Source organism: Homarus americanus, unplaced genomic scaffold (genome assembly GCF_018991925.1).
Source record: "Homarus americanus isolate GMGI-L3 unplaced genomic scaffold, GMGI_Hamer_2.0 scaffold47967, whole genome shotgun sequence".
NCBI lineage: Eukaryota > Metazoa > Arthropoda > Malacostraca > Decapoda > Nephropidae > Homarus > Homarus americanus.
The window spans coordinates 1,165,482-1,184,651 of record NW_024731965.1 but is presented as its reverse complement, the minus strand read 5'-3'; the positions used below and the strand labels follow the sequence as shown (position 1 = coordinate 1,184,651).

Here is a 19,170-nt window from a genome sequence, read left to right as displayed (position 1 = left end):
CAGTACCTACTTTCTCGTACTGTCTCTTGGTGACCATCTATTTCACCAGGTCTCCGGGAAGGTGTGCAGGGTAGGAGAACTGGTGTTGCTGAAGCAGGGGTCGGTGAACCCTCCGCGGCCATAATAACACGCCACGGGACCCCCAGTCTTGTGCACACGAGTCCTACGGGATAATGCAGCGTGTCGAGTCCTGCTGCGTGAAATTAAGGCTAATCGGGAGCCGCCCTGGGATATGACGAGCGGCGCCATAAAGACGAACGAGACCGACAACTAAGACGGGAGTAACGGAGAGACACCTCGCTGAGTTGGACATACACACACACACACACACACACACACACACAGTTACTCCACGAGTGATTTGCTCCTCAACCAAATTCATTGCTTTCTGTCTCCGTATTTGGTGGTTCATTTTTATGCACGCCAAAGTTACACCCCGAGCATAGCACTAAAGGATTGGTTACGCCCGTACAGGTCATGTAATCTGCATACCTAACGCACACAGAGACCCACCCCTCCTACCTCTGCTCAGGTTGGAACGTCCCTTCACCACCACAGAATGATAAATATCCGTAGTCAGTGCCGGATTTAGACCTGTGGAGGCCCATGGGCAGCCTCTTTGTGGAGGCCCCCCTCATTATAACTACCAAAGAGGGTGGGGTGGCGAGTGAAGCGAGCCTAAACATTTGGGAGTTCCGGGGGGCGCTGTAAGCCCCCCGGGAAAATTTTGAAATTTGAACACTTTCTTGTTGAATTTTGAAGCCATATGCAGTTATACTGAGGAAATTAGAACACTGAGAAAATTGTAATTAACTGTATATTTATTGATAGTGTACAAATTCCAAACACACACACACACACACAAAAGTGAGACATGACTGGAGTCATTCATGTGGTTTCAAGTCGACCAGCCCTGATATAGCTAATACCGCACATGTCAAAAGTTTTCAAGAGACTTCACAGAAAAGAATATATTATTAGTTATTAGAGAGAGATGATTCTTTGCATTATTAATCAGATAAACCTCTACTCAAATAATGGTTCTGTCCAAGAATGCATGTATAGGCTTCTTAAGTCCAAGGTCAGATAGAGTCAGAATAAGTATTAACTCAACTGTAAATAAAATTGAAATTTTGCATCCAATAGTAAAACAAATAAACAATTTAATGAATTTGATAAAATTATAACAAAAGTATGAACATGTTGGAAAAAAACAAGAATTTTAATAAAAATAACTGCCATCTACCATGGATAATGGATATATTGAACACAAACATTGATCAATTGCAAAATAGAAAATAAACATTACCTTTATTTACAGACCAGGCACTTTACGTGACCTGGCCGCTGCAAAGTTTTTGATCAACTGAAAGAACGTTCTCCAGAACAATTTGTGACCATGAGCACCAAGTACACCGTAGCATTATTTCACCACTTGGAAATGTATCTACAACTTTCTTGTCTATCAACAGCTTGTAAAGGTAATGTGCCCTCCCTTTCTCATCATCTTCGTCTTCAAGAAATTGAGTGAAGAATGCTGTAAACTGCACAAGTTCAACTCCAAGTGTTTGATCCAAATCATTTTTGTACACAGCAACCAATTTTGCTGCAGCTGCTTCAATTTCGTCACAATTCATTGACTCCAGTTTAGACAAGAACCCGAAAAGTGAACAGGTTTCCTCATAGGCCTTTAACCGTTGATCCAGTGAACTCAGGAACTGATCAATTGCTGGAAGGAAATTCTGAACCCGAAATTTTTCTGACTGTGAGAGGGCTGCTTCTTCTGATCGTCCATAATCCAATGGATTGAGTCGTACATTACGTGTCTGTGAATAATCCCCAGTTTCTGACATTTCCCTTCCCTTCTTCTCATAAACATGGAAGCAATCTCTTTTTTCTCGTACAAAACATTCCAAGGACTTCAGCATTGCTACTGCTGTGTTCAAATCGAGTTTAGGATCTTGCAATGCATAGCTTGTTGCATCAACTCTGCCAAGAATGTCATGCCAAACCGCAGCATAAATAGCAGTCTCTAACTTGCACATCTTATCATGGAGACCATTGGCTTCATAACATGTTTTGCTCGTCTCATTTTCATCTCTAGCTATTTTAGCAAGTGCTTCAAGGATTGGGAGATAACCTTGGACAACTGCTCTCACTGCAACTGCTCGACAGGACCATCTTGTTGTGGAAATCCTCTTTGGCACAGATACCGGGCCAGACGCTACAGTTTTCAATAAATCACTAAGAATTGCATAACGATGTGTAGAAGCTGTGAAGAACACATAAATTGCCTCAAGAAAATAAAAAAAATGAGACAGCTTCTTGACAACATTCAGCTGCAGCTTTTCCAACCAAGTTTAATGAATGACCAGCACAGGGTATCCAAATTGCATGATGATTTTCAGCTACAACTTTGGCTTGCAGACCATTGTACCTCCCACTCATAGATGTTGCATTATCATAAGATTGCCCACGACAATTTTGAATGTCAATGTCATTGTCTGCAAGAAACTTCATCAAACCTTCAAACATTTCTTGAGTCTTGTGTCCTCGATTTGGCAAGAATTTCACAAATCTCTCAACAGGTGTGTCATGCTCCATGTATCTGAATATCAGAGTTAGTTCATCAATATGGCCTTCATCAGGGGTGGAATCTAGAGAAATTGAGTAATAGTTTGAGAGCTTTATACGTGAGATAATTTCGTTCAGTACTTCATTGCCCATTAGTCTGACAATTTCTTCACAGATGGTTGAAGACAAATAGTTTGTATGACCAGTGCCACGAGTAGCATGATTCTGGATGTGTTGCCCGAGGAAATCATCATACTCGGCCAAAAGCTCTAGTAATCCCAAGTAATTTCCATTATGAGGAGATCCAATTATTTCATCATCTCCACGAAGAGCTAGCCCTCTTTCACATATAATTTAAGCATGCTCATCAATCGCTTTAGAAGACTACACCAATACTGCTCAATTTGACCCACATGTGTAGTTAGTTTAGAATCTATACCTCCAGCTCCCTTTGCACGACTTGCTGCTGACAAAACTGCTTGAATGTGGTCCTTTGATTGCTCATGGACAACAAGCCTATTAGCATGCTTCCAGTCGCAGAACCCATCAGATGTGAATTAAGATCTTGAAACACCCATTAGCTTACAAAAGAAGCAGTAGATCCGCCCATTTGCGGGGGAGAAACAAAGCCAAGAACGCTTTACAACTTCCCCATTTCGATTCCTTCGCTCAAACATGGCTGGTGTGCATTTGTGACTGACATTGTTTGCATCTTTTTGTACTGCTGATTTTGCATCCAAAAATTTAGCATCACTGTGGTGGAGACTCTCAGAACCGTTCGCAGCCCAATAATCAATAAATTGTTTTGTCAAATGTTCTGACCATAAGCTAATGTCAATGTAATAATTTTGTGTAGTTGCCATTTGCACTTCAGGAGGCACATGCTTTGATTCAATTTCAATCTCCTCGGCAGTCTGGTCATTTCCCCCTGTAGATAGGCTAGAGCTGCCATATAAAGAGGAAGCTCATGCATCACATGCAGGTATTTGTTCTGGTTGCCTTGAAGATGAGCTTGCAGAAGCACTGACTAGATGTTCTGAAGCTGATGGACATTCTTTAGATGTCTTTCTCTTTGCAGCACCACTTTCGAAACGTCGTACACATTTGTGTCTGTCCATTCCACTCATTTCTGCAACAATAATTTTCTGTCAACAAAGACGGACACCTAATTTTTCGTTATAATTAAAAACGTAACACAAATTGGCCGTTTGCTTTTTGCTACTTTATGGAGAGGTTAATTGATTACTTAACTCCCTGGAACATTTGGACGCCAGCATATTTTTAAAATTTGGAATTTTGGGTAAGATTATGACCTCTCCCTCTGACTTCTCCCAGTCCCACCCCTAAAGCTCGCCGTCGGTTTGCCTCCTTTTCACCATTGACTATACTGTGTTATACTGTATATACTGATCGTGGAACTGACAGAAACCGTCATTGACATAGTTAATGTACTCAAAATAAATAAAAACAACTCAACTTACTTGCAGCCAATCGACCTGTAGTATCTTAAAGCACAATTATATATGTGAACGTATATTCTAAGAGCACACCCACCCACACTCAAGCACAGGCATCAATCGACTCTCTCTCACTCGTACTCTCACTGTACATTTGCAAGACATGTTATAGGGAATGACAACTGACAAGATCATTCATCACTGAGCGGCTACGACTTCACTCAACAAGCACACATGACAATTCTCTCTCTTATTTTACATCTGCAAGACATGTTTATGTCTACTCGTGGGAAGTTCACAAGTCATGGGCGACGCAAGTCTCCTCTTTAATCGACAGACACATGACAACCGATGTGCAGATACTACACGACCCAACCCCCTCCGACCGACTGTCAACAAACACAGCGCCCTGATGGCATTCGTAATGGAAGTGATAATGAAAAAAATAATTTTTGTTTTAATCTTAATTTCGTTATTCCATGTAGTTCATTTTTAATCAATATATGTTTGTGGAATTCTAAAAATATATTATTAGCAACACAAACAATAGCATTCATTAAAAATATACGGTTCATAGGAAAACCAGGTATTCATGAATTTCAAGGAGTAGCTATCCTAATTTCTATCACGCTTCTTGCTGAACATAGTTTTACGTCATGGAATAGATAAACATGAATTTTAAAGAATGAAAATAAAAATAATCCAAATGAATAAACAAATAAATAAAATATTGTAATATGTGGAGGCCCCCAGATTGTGGAGGCCCCCAGATTGTGGAGGGCCCTTGGCAGCTGCCCACTTTGCCCACTCCTGAATCCAGCCCTGTCCGTAGTTTAACATCGGTGCTGCGGTATGAAAAGATTCATTTAACATGGGTAAAAATTTACTCCCGCTTCTTAGGTAAACACGGTCATCGGCAGTGACTATTGATGTTACTGTATGACGCTAATTATTTAACAGGAGTATTTCGTTATACGTACGGTGTACTGCTGTGGCATTGTTAAGATTAATACCTATATTCCACAAAACTTCTGAACTTGGAGTTGTTATATTAGGCTTTAGGTCAAGGCAGTTTATTTATTACTCACCTGAAACAGTAAATAGTAACCATAGATTCTCGTCTTCCTCGACAAATGTTGGACGATGAGGCAAAACTGTTACTGGGGAGAGGTAGTGGGTTAGTAAGGAGGGAACCAGTGTGATCTCAGTAAGAGTAACCTTGTTAAGTGTGTGATCCCGGTAAGTAAAATCCCGGTAAACATAATCCTGGTAAGTGTGTGATCCCGGTAAGTAAAATCCCGGTAAACATAATCCTGGTAAGTGTGTGATCCCGGTAAGTGTGAACCCAGTAAATGTTGAAACAAATTCTGTTTGTTCCTTTTTAATTCTTTCTATTTATTTACTTATTTATATATTTACATATTCTCACTTTATTTTTCCCCTCTGTATGTCAACGTTGTATTGTATCCTTGTGAGATGGTGGTGGGGAGGAGGGTGTGAGGGGAGGGTGTGAGGGGAGGGTGTGAGAGGAGGGTGGAGGGGAGGGTGTGAGGGAGGGTGTGAGAGGAGGGTGTGAGATTGTGGTGGGGAGGAGGTGTGAGGGCGTGTGGGGAGGTGTATGTGAGGAGGGGTGAGGGTGGGGAGGGGAGGGGTGAGGGGAGGGGGTGGAGAGGAGGGGTGTGAGGAGGGTGTGGTGGGGAGGGGTGGGTGTGAGGGGAGGGTGTGAGGGGAGGGTGAGGGGAGAGTGTGAGGGTGAGGGGTGGAGGGGAGGGGTGTGAGGGGCGAGGGGTGGGAGGGGAGGGGGTGTGAGGAGGAGAGGGGTGTGATGGGGGTGAGGGGAGGGTGTGGGGAGGGGAGGGTGGAGGGTGTGGGGAGGTGGGGAGGGGAGGGGGGGGTGGGGGAGGTGAGGGGAGGGTGTGAGGGGAGGGTGGGAGGGGAGGGTGGGGAGGGGGAGAGGGGAGGGGGAGGGCGGGAGGGGAGGGGTGGAGGGAAGGGGATGGGAGGGGTGTGAGGGGGAGGTGAGGGGAGTTTTGAGGGGAGGTGGAGGGGAGGGGTGGAGGGGGAGGGGTGTGAGGGAGCTTCTAGAGGGGGAGGGGGTGTGAGGGGAGGTGTGAGGGAGGGTGAGGGAGGTGTGAGGGGTGGTGAGGGGGAGTTTGTGAGGGAGGAGTCAGGAGGAGGTGGAGAGGAGGCGTGAGGGAGGTGCAGAGGAGGGCGGGAGGGGGAGGTGTGAGGGGTAGGGGTGTGAGGGGGAGGGTGGGGGAGGGTGAGGGGAGGGTGAGGGGGGAGGGGAGTTTAGGGAGGGGGGAGGGTGGAGGAGGGCGTGAGGGGGAGGGGTGGAGGGAGGGTGAGGGGAGGGGGTGGGAGGGGAGGGGTGAGGGGAGGGGTGGAGGGGAGGGGTGGAGGGGAGGGGTGTGAGGGGAGGGGGTGTGAGGGGAGGGTGTGAGGGGAGGGGTGTGGGAGGGGGGGCGGAGGTGGAGGGTGGGGGGAGGGGCGTGGGAGGGGAGGATGTGAGAGCAGTAGGGTGAGGGGAGAGTGGAGGGGAGGGCGGAGGAGGCGTGAGGGGAGGGCAGAGAGGAAATATGGAAGAGTTATTATATACATGTCTTACTGCATAATACCAAGACATTTATAACACCTCACTCTTTCTCAATAAGGGAGGTATGAATTAGGACTCTTATTAACGGTTACTGTATTTATTGAATACTTTATATTAGGGTTTAACAGTTACACTTCAAAATAATCAACCTATGCTCCTAGTTAGTTAAACGGGGACCACGTATCTCACAACAAATGGGAACTTAAGCATTTACTAAATAGAATACATCCAAATACCTGCCATGTCGCCACCACAAACATTCCACACCCTCACTACACAAAATTCCAACACAGAGGGACAGCTTCATGATGTTATGCCTCATACGCCTCCTCATTGACTAAAGACAGGCCTAAGGCATTCATACTATTGCCTCGAAATTGGCGGGAACTCTCAGGTGGCGGGAAACTCATAACATTGTATACCGGTAAGTGTGATCCCATTGTCTCCTCCTATCTCCAAATTGTCTCCTCCTATCTCCACATTGTCTCCTCCTATCTCCACATTGTCTCCTCCTATCTCCACATTGTCTCCTCCTATCTCCACATTGTCTCCTCCTCTCTCCACATTGTCTCCTCCTATCTCCACATTGTCCTCCTATCTCCCACATTGTCTCCTATCTCACATTGTCTCCCTATCTCACATTGTCTCCTCCCATCTCCACATTGTCTCCTCCCATCTCCACATTGTCTCCTCCCATCTCATCTCACATTGTCTCCTCCCTATCTCCACACTGTCTCCTCCTATCTCCTCTCCTATCCTCTCTCCTCCACATTGTCTCCTCCTATCTCCACATTGTCTCCTCCCATCTCCACATTGTCTCCTCCTATCTACATTGTCTCCGCCTACTTCCACATTGTCTCCCATCTCCATCTCCACATTGTCTCCTCCCATCTCCACATTGTCTCCTCCTATCTCCATTGTCTCCGCCTATCTCCACATTGTCTCCTCCTATCTCCACATTGTCTCCCATCTCCCACATTGTCTCCTCTCCATCTCCATCATTGTCTCCTCCCATCTCCACATTGTCTCCTCTACTTCCACATCTCTTCACATTGTCTCCGTCTCTACTTCCACATTGTCTCTACTTCCATTGTCTCCGCCTACTTCCACATTGTCTCCTCCTATCTCCACATTGTCGCCTCCTCACATTGTCGCCTCCTATCTCCCACATTGTCTCCTCCTATCTCCACATTGTCTCCTCCTATCTCCCACATTGTCTCCTCCCCATTGTCTCCTCCCTATCTCCACATTATCTCTCCTCCTTGTCTCCTCCTATCTCCACATTGTCTCCTCCTATCTCCACATTGTCTCCGCCTATCTCCACATTGTCTCCGCCTATCTCCACATTGTCTCCGCCTATCTCCACATTGTCTCCGCCTATCTCCACATTGTCTCCTCCTCTCTCCACATTGTCTCCTCCTCTCTCCACATTGTCTCCTCCTCTCTCCACATTGTCTCCTCCTATCTCCACATTGTCTCCTCCTATCTCCACATTGTCTCCTCCTATCTCCACATTGTCTCCTCCTATCTCCCGTCTAGTACTACCAGATTCAGGTACATTTTCAGAATTTCCTTGTAAATCTTTCATGACACACTCCTTTGTTGCCGCCCACCTTGAGGGACGCTGAAGCTTCCAGATGAACACCTATTCAGGCCGACCTACAGAATACGCCCGACACACACACACACACACACACACACACACACACACACACACACACACCGAGTTAGATAAGACCTGGTTTTGTAAGTTTCAATTGTTAATACGGTAATTTAATCACATTTCAATGTCTTTTATTATTTGTGGGGAATATTATGTAAAACTTGCTCTAGTTCTCAGGTATCACGTTCATCATATTCTCTTTGTAAAGCGAAGTCTTCCTTCCTTCCCGGCGACTTAGTTAACCTACAGTGCAAACTATGGTAGAATGTTTACAAGGGAGAGTAGTGCAACAGGGAGGTGGTGGTGGCACGCTGCTGTGACATACGTAAGGAGGTAAATGCCAAGGTGTGACGTGGGTGTGGTGTATGGTGAGGTGCTTGCGGTCCTCTCCCACCTGCCTCATGTTGGTGTCCTCACCACCACCACCATAACAACACTAACCTGTACCATTGTTAAAACCATCACTAACTTCATACCCTCGAAGAAAACCACCGTCAACATCGCAGTCCTCACTACTACTACTACTACTACTACTACTACTACTACTACTCTCAGAGGCGTCACTGGAGACTGGTGGTGGAGCTGTAGTGTGCCCGCCCGCGCCCCAGGGATCTTAACCTATTAGGGGTTTAAACTACACAAGGGGCCATCTAGGCTTATGAGTGTTTGATAAAGGAAAAGGTTTACAGTAATTGAAGACTATGCATATAAAGACTTCGAGGTCAGGTTAAGTGGTCCCCAGTCCTAACTTAATCTAAACCAAACCAACTTAACCATAAGGGTTGAAGCCCAGTTATAATGACACTTATCCTCTTTGTACAGTACACAGAATACATGAAGTGGAGAGACGACCAACACCAGCCCCAGAGGGAGGACCAACACCAGCCCCAGAGGTAGGACCAACACCAGCCCCAGAGGTAGGACCAACACCAGCCCCAGAGGGAGGACCAACACCAGCCCCAGAGGTAGGACCAACACAGCCCCAGAGGGAGGACCAACACCAGGCCAGGAAGGAGGACCAACACCAGCCAGAGGAGGACCAACAGCCCCAGAGGAGGACCAACACCAGCCCCAGAGGAGGACCAACACCAGCCCAGGGAGGACCAACACCAGCCCAGAGGTAGGACCAACACCAGCCCCAGAGGAGGACCAACACCAGGCCAGGAAGGAGGACCAACACCAGCCCAGAGGAGGACCAACACCAGAGGGACCCACACCAGCCCCAGAGGAGGACCAACACCAGCCCAGAGGGAGGACCAACACCAGCCCCAGGAGGACCAACACCAGCCCAGAGGAGGACCAACACCAGCCCCAGAGGGAGGACCAACACCAGCCCCAGAGGGAGGACCAACACCAGCCCCAGAGGTAGCCCCAGAGGTAGGACCAACACCAGCCCCAGAGGAGGACCAACACCAGGCCAGGAAGGAGGACCAACACCAGCCCCAGAGGGAGGACCAACACCAGCCCCAGAGGACCAGCACCAGCCCAGAGGGACCAAGCCCCAGAGGACCAGCCAGCCAACACCAGCCCCAGGGGGGACCAACACCAGCCCCCAACACCAGCCCCAGAGGGAGGACCAACACCAGGCCAGGAAGGAGGACCAACACCAGCCCCAGAGGGGACCAACACCAGCCCCAGAGGGAGGACCAACACCAGCCCCAGAGGGAGGACCAACACCAGCCCCAGAGGTAGGACCAACACCAGCCCAGGAGGGAGGACCAACACCAGCCCCAGAGGGAGGACCAACACCAGGCCAGGAAGGAGGACCAACACCAGCCCCAGAGGGGGACCAACACCAGCCCCGGAGCCAACCAGCCCCCAGAGGGAGGACCAACAGCCCCAGAGGAGGACCAACAGCCAGCCAACACCAGCCCAGGAGGGAGGACCAACACCAGCCCCAGAGGGAGGACCAACACCAGCCCAGGAGGAGGACCAACACCAGCCAACACCAGCCCCAGAGGGAGGACCAACACCAGCCCCAGAGGTAGGACCAACACCAGCCCCAGAGGGAGGACCAACACCAGCCCCAGAGGGAGGACCAACACCAGCCCCAGAGGTAGGACCAACACCAGCCCAGGAGGGAGGACCTTGAGTGAAGACCATAGCAGTAAATACAGTTACAATAAAAAGGTGTCGGGTGAAGTGAAAGTTAAGTTCTGTCAGTATGAGTCTGCCGACATCCACTCTCCTCTACAGTACACTGAGCATCAACCACTACAGCAGGAAGAGTTGAGAACACAATACCGTGCAGGAGCTAATGATAACTTCCACGGCGACGCTCACTTAATCTTATTAAATTATGAATCGTGGATATTTTTTGCTTGTTGTAGAGGCTTAGTGAAGATGTCATCCTCAGGCTTGAGGGTTGGCGACCACGGCCCTCTATTCCAACGATTTTGGACGCTGTTTACTAGTTCTCCCAGTTTTTGTATGTCTCCAGCGACCACAGCTTTTAATTTCATTCATCCACCCCGGACTATACCTTCTTACCCTCAATATCAATCTAGTTACTTCAGCCAATTTTGATTTTCATCATTCTTTAAAAAATAGTTTCTATGGTTGTCAGATGCTGTTTTAACGTCTACCTTTATAAATTATGTTACTCCCTAAAAGACATAAGCTTTTCATGTGTTCAGGATCTCTATTGCCTTCCATAGTTTCTAGTTTAGGATTTACTTTTAATTTGGAGACAACTAATACTTCAGCCCCAACAACATTAACTATAATCCCAGTCTTCGCTTTGTGTCGTTTTTCCACTACACTGTTGACCAGGTTTTGTAATGCCTCTTACTGTCCACACTAAGAACATCATCAGTATTTGATATGACTTTACCATTACCTTTTATTCATTCATTGCTACTTGTTTCTCTCGTTAAAATTTGGGAATATATTATACACTGTAAAAATTTTGAGGTACAAAAAGGGTATTTTAGACGAAAAAGGGTACAGTTATTGCAAAATACTCCTTGATAAGTAAAATACCCTTTATTTTGACTAATTACAGTACATGTGGTACTTGGGTCATCTTAGCAGAATATAATCATGACGACTATGTGTGGCGAAGAGGAGATGGAAGTATGATGTTGGTAATTTAATGATTTAACATATAATATGCTATCTTAATGACTATGTTTAACCTAAGTAACAATATTGTACACCTGGACACGAGGAGGAGGAGAGAAAATTAAATAAGAAGGGAAATAAAGTGATAAGGGATAGAGGAAGACAGTTAAGACACCCTCGGTTTTGAATACCTGTATATCGAAGTCAATGAGCCACAGGAAGGCCGAAGCTGCTGATCCACTTCATTGTCTTAGAGTTATTTTTGTGTGAGAAAGAGAATATTTTAAGTAACAAAGAAGAGTTCGTGAGAGAGTGACTGTGTTGGTGAAGGTCGTGGGCGTATGCTAGAAAGAGAAGTTATGACCCGACTTTGTGGAAATGACTATTGCAAAGTGGGAACGTGATGTGAGTGTGCACCCAACGGTCGGGAGTCTCACCATGTTATATCGGTTGTGTATGGTAATACCACCTTTAGTGTTTGTGGTGCTGGGTCTTACAGCATTAATGGTATAGCTGAAAGACATGTACGGATTGTCTTGATCAAGGTGTGTATCACCGACTGTATGCAGAGATAATGAAGAAAATAGATTAAGCGATATAGTAGTGAACAGTAACGATGTTAGTAAACAAATAGGTAAACTAAAACCTAATAACTCGTCAGGTCCAGATGAGATCTTTGCCAGAGTTTTAAAGAACGTAAGGAAGGACTTAGTATGCCTTTACCAACCTTGTTGAACATGTCATTAAAAACGGGTGTAGTACCAGAATCCTGGAGGATAGCGAATGTAATACAGATATTTAAGAAGAGAGATAGATCACTATCCTGTAACTACCGTCCAATCATTTTAATATCAATTGTAGGCAAATTGCTGGAAGCAATAATTTTAAACGCTATTCTAAATCACCTGGAGAAGTACAAGTTGATCAATGATTCCCAACATGGCTTCATAAATGGGCGTTCATGTCTGACTAATTTATTAACATTGTTCTCAACTGTTTTCGAATCAGTAGACAACGGGTACGACTATGATGTGGTATATCTCGACTTTAACAAAGCCTTCGACAGAGTCCCCCACGAAAGACTAATAAGAAAAGTGGAGGCTCATGGCATTAAAGGAGATATTCTAAAAAGGATTAGGGCATGGTTACAGGACAGGAAACAGAGAGTGAGCATTAACGGTACAAAATCCGATTGGCGTAACGTCATTAGTGGAGTACCCCAAGGCTCAGTACTTGGACCATTATTATTTATTATATACATAAACGACATATATATCGGCGTAGACAGCAACATAAGTAAATTTGTTGGGCGTGTAGGGCGTGTAGTTAAATCTGGCGAGGACTCCACAAAACTACTTGAAGATCCAAAAAAAAAAAAAAAATCGAATGGTCTGAAAAATGGCAGATTAAATTTAATGTGGACAAATGTAAAGTACTTAATCTAGGAGATGCAAACAGAGAAACCAGATATCAGATGAACAACATTGTTTTTGAAAAATCAGACTGTGAGAAAGATTTAGGAGTAATGATAAGTAGAAATTTTAAACAAGGCTAACAAAGAAAGTACTTGGGTTAGTTATAAGCCTAGTGAGGTTATCCTAAAACTTTTTCATGCTTTTGTGAGACCTCACTTGGAATACGCAGTTCAGTTCTGGTCACCGTACTACAGAATGGATATAGAATCCCTAGAAAGAATTCGGAGGAGAATGACAAGACTAATCCCGGGCATTAGGAACATTGAGTACAGAGACAGGTTAAAGCATCTTAAATTGCACTCCCACGAGAGACGTAGGGTGAAGGGCGATATTATGGAGGTGTATAAATGGAAATCAAGGCTAAACAAAGGTGATATAACAAAGGTACTCAAACTATCCAACCAGGAGCAAACTCGTAGCAATGGTTTTAAATTAGACAAATTTAGAATTAGGCACAAGATAGGTAAACATTGGTTTGAAAATATAGTAGTGGATGAATGGAACAAGTTACCAAATATCATTATTAACTCGAATACGCTGGATAGCTTCAAACATAAGTTGGATGGATATATATGAGTGATAGGGGTTGGATGAAAATGGGACTGCCACTATGAGTCAATAGGCCCGCTGCAGTTTCCTCCATTCTTATGTTCTTATGTTTATATAAATAAAACAGCTTAACCCATGCTACATCGGCCAGACCTTCTTGTCAGACACCTAAAACTTATAACATCTGTCTCTTCTCCTCTACCGAAGAAAGACAGATACAAAGGTACATTTTCTGAGAGTCCCGCGTGATGAATAATTTTCGGAAGTGAATATATTGGAATGTTATTAATTGGTTAACTAAAGCTAAGGAATGAAATTGACCTAAAAAAAAAAAACATTAAAATTACACCTAGTTAGTTATACCACAACTGGGTAAAAAATTGCGACTATTTAGAAACATTATTTTCATGTTTTACCTTAAGTTTAACTAGCTATAGTACATCCTTACATCCTGACTTAAGAAGAATATTCAACTTAGAATCTTTGGAAATCTGAACTCCGGGATGAACTTTCACTGGTAAGTCACAGCTTTCACCACAGTGGAATATGAACATCCATATAAAAAATCTTATATCTAAAGTTGTACCCGGAAACATTTAGCAGTAAGGTGGAAGGGGGAGGGGGGTCAAGTGTGCTTCTTAAGGGAGTCAAGTGAAACTACACACGATATAAAACTGATCAATTTTTACCAGTACGACTCAGTGTCCAAGAGCATATACAAACATGAAGGCAGGTGAGGGAACCCAACAGGAGGCAGCCTAGCTTAACTTAACCTAACTTAACAGACGCATAAGAACCAAACCTCACTAGAATCAGGTCCCTTTAACACTGGGGTCCAAGATTGATAAACAGATTAATTAATGTTAAGTTGGTTAAATTAGGTTAGGTTAGGCTAGGTCAGGTGAACTTAGGATAGGTTAAGTTAGGTATGGATAATTTAGACTAGATTAGATTAAATGAAATTAGGTAGAGTTAGGGTAAGTTATGTCGTATTAAGTTATGTTATGTCGTATTAAGTTATGTTATGTCATGTCACGTCATGTCGTATTATGTCATGTCGTATTATGTCATGTCATGTCATGTCATGTCGTATTATGTCATGTCATGTCATGTATTATGTCATGTCGTATTATGTCATGTCATGTCATGTCATGTCGTATTATGTCATGTCGTATTATGTCATGTCGTATTATGTCATGTCATGTCGTATTATGTCATGTCATGTCATGTTATGTTATGTTATGTGATTGTATAGGTGACAAGTTTGGTCACATGTAAACGAGAAAGGTGTCGTCATAGTGTGGAAGAGAAAGGTGTGGTCACAGTGTAGAAGAAGAGAAAGGTGTGGTCACAGTGTAAAAGAGAAAGGGGTGGTCACAGTTTAGAGGAAGAGAAAGGTGTGGTCACAGTGTAGAAGAAGAGAAAGGTGTGGTCATAGTGTGGAAGAGAAAGATGTGGTCTCAGTGTAGAAGAAGAGAAAGGTGTGGTCACAGTGTAGAAGAAGAGAAAGGTGTGGTCACAGTGTAGAAGAAGAGAAAGGTGTGGTCACAGCGTAGAAGATAAAGGTGTGGTCACAGTGTAGAAGAAGAGAAAGGGGTGGTCACAGTTTAGAGGAAGCACCAAGACGGTGGTGGGCGGCAGGGACGACGCAGTAGGTTCAGCAAGACTACTCCACCTCGCCTACACTCCTCCCACGACGTATCAAACTGGTCCACACACACACACACACTACATCGGGGATAATAATGTGGATATTTTATATACGTGGACTACATTATCACTCCGCGCGAGGGATGGGTCAAGTGAGTGTGGTGGCAGCCAGTACTGGGGGTGAAGACAGAGCTAACTGGAGGGTGTGAGTGAAGGAAACGTGTCGTGTGTGTGTGTGTAACTGTCACGTTATCAGAGGTTTACTTACCTTGGCTAACGCCCCAACCATAATTTAACTCCCTCTCCTATTTTTCTTACTCCTTATACACCATATTCAAAACGTTCCGTCCTAGTGGAGGAGATGGTTAGCGGTAGAAATTACTTATGGAATTCGTTCATATTTTTCACAGATGTTGTTTGGATGATAGAAAGTAGCTGAAGTGTCTTGGTGATGCGGAAAATTCGTCACTTGCTCACAGTGGCTACGAGGAGGAGTATTAATGGTACACCGGCTTCTAGGTACATAATCATATCCGCAGGAATACGAAAGGAGTTAAGAATGATAGATGCATAGAGGGAACAACTTGATAGGCACAGTAAAAGGCGGGCTCACCTTTCGCCAAGGGACCTCTTACTGAATGATCTATCAGAGGTAGAGGTGGAGATGTGATGGACGTGCGGAGATCCGAGGAACCCGACAGTAAATGATAAGTCAACAATAAGCAGAGCATCACCAGGTTGATACGCCGTGACACAATACGTTGAGGCTACACCCATTTGTGAGTTCCTGCAGACCCATACTGGGCAGTTCCATTTACACCCAACCCCTATTGCTCATATATCCAACCAACCTATGTTTGAAGGTATCCATCGTATTCGAGTCAATCATAATGTTTAGCAACTTGTTCCACTCGTCCACTACTCTATTTCCAAACAAAGTTTACCTATTTCGCTCCTAAATCTAAATTTGTGTAATTTAAAACCATTGTTACGATTTCACTCCTGGTTGGATAGTTTGAGTTACAGTACTTTGTTATGTCCAATTTGTTTAGCCCTGACTTCCATTTATACACCTCTATCATATCTCCCCTTACTCTACGTCTCTCGAGGGAGTGCAAATTAAGATGCTTTAACCTGTCTCTGTACTCGACGTTCCTAATGCCCGGGATTAGTCTTGTCATTCTCCTCTGAATTCTATCTAGAGATTCTATATCCATCCTGTAATACGGTGACCAGAATTGAACTGCGTAATCCAAGTGAGGTCTCACAAGCGCAAGATATAGTTTCAGATTGACCTCTCTAGTTTTGTAACTAACACTCCTTTGTATGAACCCAAGTACTTTATTAGCCTTGTTTCGAGCAAATACACATTGTTTACTTGGCTTAAGATTCATACTTATCATTACTCCTAAACCTTTCTCACATTCAGATTTCTCTGTAACATCATTGTTCACCTGATATCTGGTTTCTCTGTTTACATCTCCTAGACTAACTACTTTACATTTGTCCACATTTAATTTCATCTGCCATTTTTCAGACCATTCGAATTTTCTTTTTACATCTTCATGTAGTTTTGCAGAGTCCTCGCTAGATTTAACTACACGCCCAATTTTAGTGTCATCAATAAATTTACTTTTGTTGCTGTCTACGCCGATATCTTATGTTGTTTATGTATATAATAAATAATAATGGTCCAAGTACTGAGCTTTAGGGTACTCCACTTGTGACGTTACCCTAATCAGATTTAGTGCCGTTAATGCTCACTCGCTGTTTTCTGTCCTGTAACCACGCACTCATCCATTTTAGTATATCTCCTCCAATGCCATGAGCCTCCACTTTTCTTATTAGTCTTTCGTCGAGGACTCTGTCGAAGGCTTTACTAAAGTCAGGATATACCACATCATAGTCGTGCCCCTCGTCCACTGATTCGAAAACAGCTGAAAAGAATGTTAATACATTAGTTAGGCATGAACGCCCGCTTGTGAAGCCATGTTGGGAATCATCGATCAACTTGTGCTTCTCCAGGTGATTTCGAATAGAGTTTGAAATTATTGCTTCCAGTAATTTGCCTGCAATTGATGTTAAGCTGATTAGACGGTAGTTAAAGGATAGTGATCTATCTCCCTTCTTGAAAATAGGTATTACAATCGCTATCCTCCAGGATTCTGGTACTACACCCGTTTTTAAGGACATGTTAAACGATTTTGCTAAGGGCATACTAAGCTACTCCTTACATTCCTTTAATACTCCGGGAAATATCTCATCAGGACCTGGCAACTTACTTGTCTATTTGCTTACTTACTAACGTCGTTACCAGTCACTACGATCTCGTTTAATCTATTTCTTCACTATCTGTGCATATAGTCGGTGCCTCGGGTATTAAATTCAAATTTTCGGTGGTGAAAACTGTTGAAGAATATTTATTCAGATTATTGCTCATTTTTCCGTCGTTATCAGTTAGCTCAGAGGAGAATGACAAGACTACCCCCGGGCATTAGGAACCTCGAGTACAGAGACAGATTAAAGCATCTTAATTTGCACTACCTCGAGAGACGTAGAGTGAGGGGCGATATGATAGAGGTGTATAAATGGAAGTCAGTGCTAAAGAAAGGGGACATAAAGATACTCAAGCTATCCAACCAGGAGCGAACTGGTAACAATGGTTTTAAATTAGACAAATTTAGATTTAGGCGCGGATTAGGTAAACCTTGGTTTGGAAATACAGTGGACGAGTGGAACAAGTTACCAATCATCATCATTAACTCGCATAGCCTGGATAGCTTCAAACATAGGTTGGATGGATATATGAGCAATAGGGGTTGGGTATAAAAGGACTGCTTCGTATGAGCCAATAGGCCCGCTGCAGTTTCCTCCATTCTTATGTTCTTAAGTTTTTATGTTCACCAACGAAGACATATTTACGTGCGGAGGCAAGTCAAGTTCATGGTGTGGCCTCGGAGCTCACTGGTAGGAGGCTGAGGAGACAGTGAGTTTATTTACGAGAAAACAACCGGGTCGGGACTTGACAGAGTGAGGAGGTCGTGGGGGATGAGAGAGGCAGCAAAACGGTCCTCACCCCGCCTACCTCACACCCACCTACCTCACTCTGAACTGGTCAGAGCACAGTAGGCCAAGACACAGTAGGACAGGGAACGGCGGGGCAGGACACACTACAGGACACGGTGGGACAGGACACAGTGTGGTACGACACAGGCCAGAACATAGCAGGACTGTGACCTTCAGAGGAGGTCGACCAGCCCACCATGACCAGCACATCAACACATCCTCGCGTACATTTGCTTTACAAGGGAGCGTTTCGACTCTCACCAAATATCTTATATAATTAGGCTATACCTCCGTCCCTCAATAGTTATTTTGCTTAAACTTTTATCTATACACTTTTATTCCAATATTTTGCAACTGATCAAGGGAAAGGAAACGTTCCGACACAACACGTTATTATCAGCTAAATAAACCTGGACATACCGTATTTAAGTTTCCGTCACTGTTGACTGCCCTGACCAACCCGCCACCAACTTGCTCAACTCCACCAACATTCCTCACCGACAGTTCTGCTGCCAGAACAAAAATACAAATGATTTCGTTTTTTTCCGGAAGATTTGAGATTAAATGAGCAGCTATAATGTCATCAATACTGGCCATGACAGGTATAGTATTAGGAGTAAAATACAGGTGTAAATGAGTCTTGCATTGTACTGTTTTCCGATCCCCAAGAATGAGCTGCGCTTTGACATGTGTGTTACTCAATAAAATAAACTCATAGTCAGCTGAAAGTAAACAAAATAACCTTTATATTAACATAGTAACGATCAAGTGAGAAGAACCAACATTAATAGAGGAGTTGGGAGTGAGAGATACGATATCACACACACTGGTACACACAAGGCTAAGAGTAGCGGAGTTTAACTAATTCTGCCTCACTGCTACTCTTATCATATTGACTCCATATTAAACGCCAAGTTGAACTCATTCGTCTCCGTGAGATATATTGTGGCGAGGGTGTAGTCAGCAGCAGGTGATGAGTGTTGAGGAGGTAGTCAGTAGCAGGTGATGAGTGTTGAGGAGGTAGTCAGTAGCAGGTGATGAGTGTTGAGGAGGTAGTCAGCAGCAGGTGATGAGTGT

General features: G+C 44.3%; 1 protein-coding gene across 2 annotated transcripts in view; it reads right to left on the bottom strand.

The window, feature by feature from the left end:
- Window positions 1-1,231: 1,231 nt before the first annotated feature.
- LOC121868110 overlaps window positions 1,232-19,170 on the bottom strand; it is a 73,823-nt gene continuing 55,884 nt past the window's right edge. For both annotated transcript variants that reach the window (XM_042368382.1, XM_042368381.1), the window contains exon 3: window positions 1,232-3,703. In XM_042368382.1, coding sequence (XP_042224316.1) covers window positions 1,332-2,045 — 714 coding nt within the window. In that variant the 5' untranslated portion in view covers window positions 2,046-3,703 and the 3' untranslated portion in view covers window positions 1,232-1,331. The remainder of the gene's footprint in view (window positions 3,704-19,170) is intronic.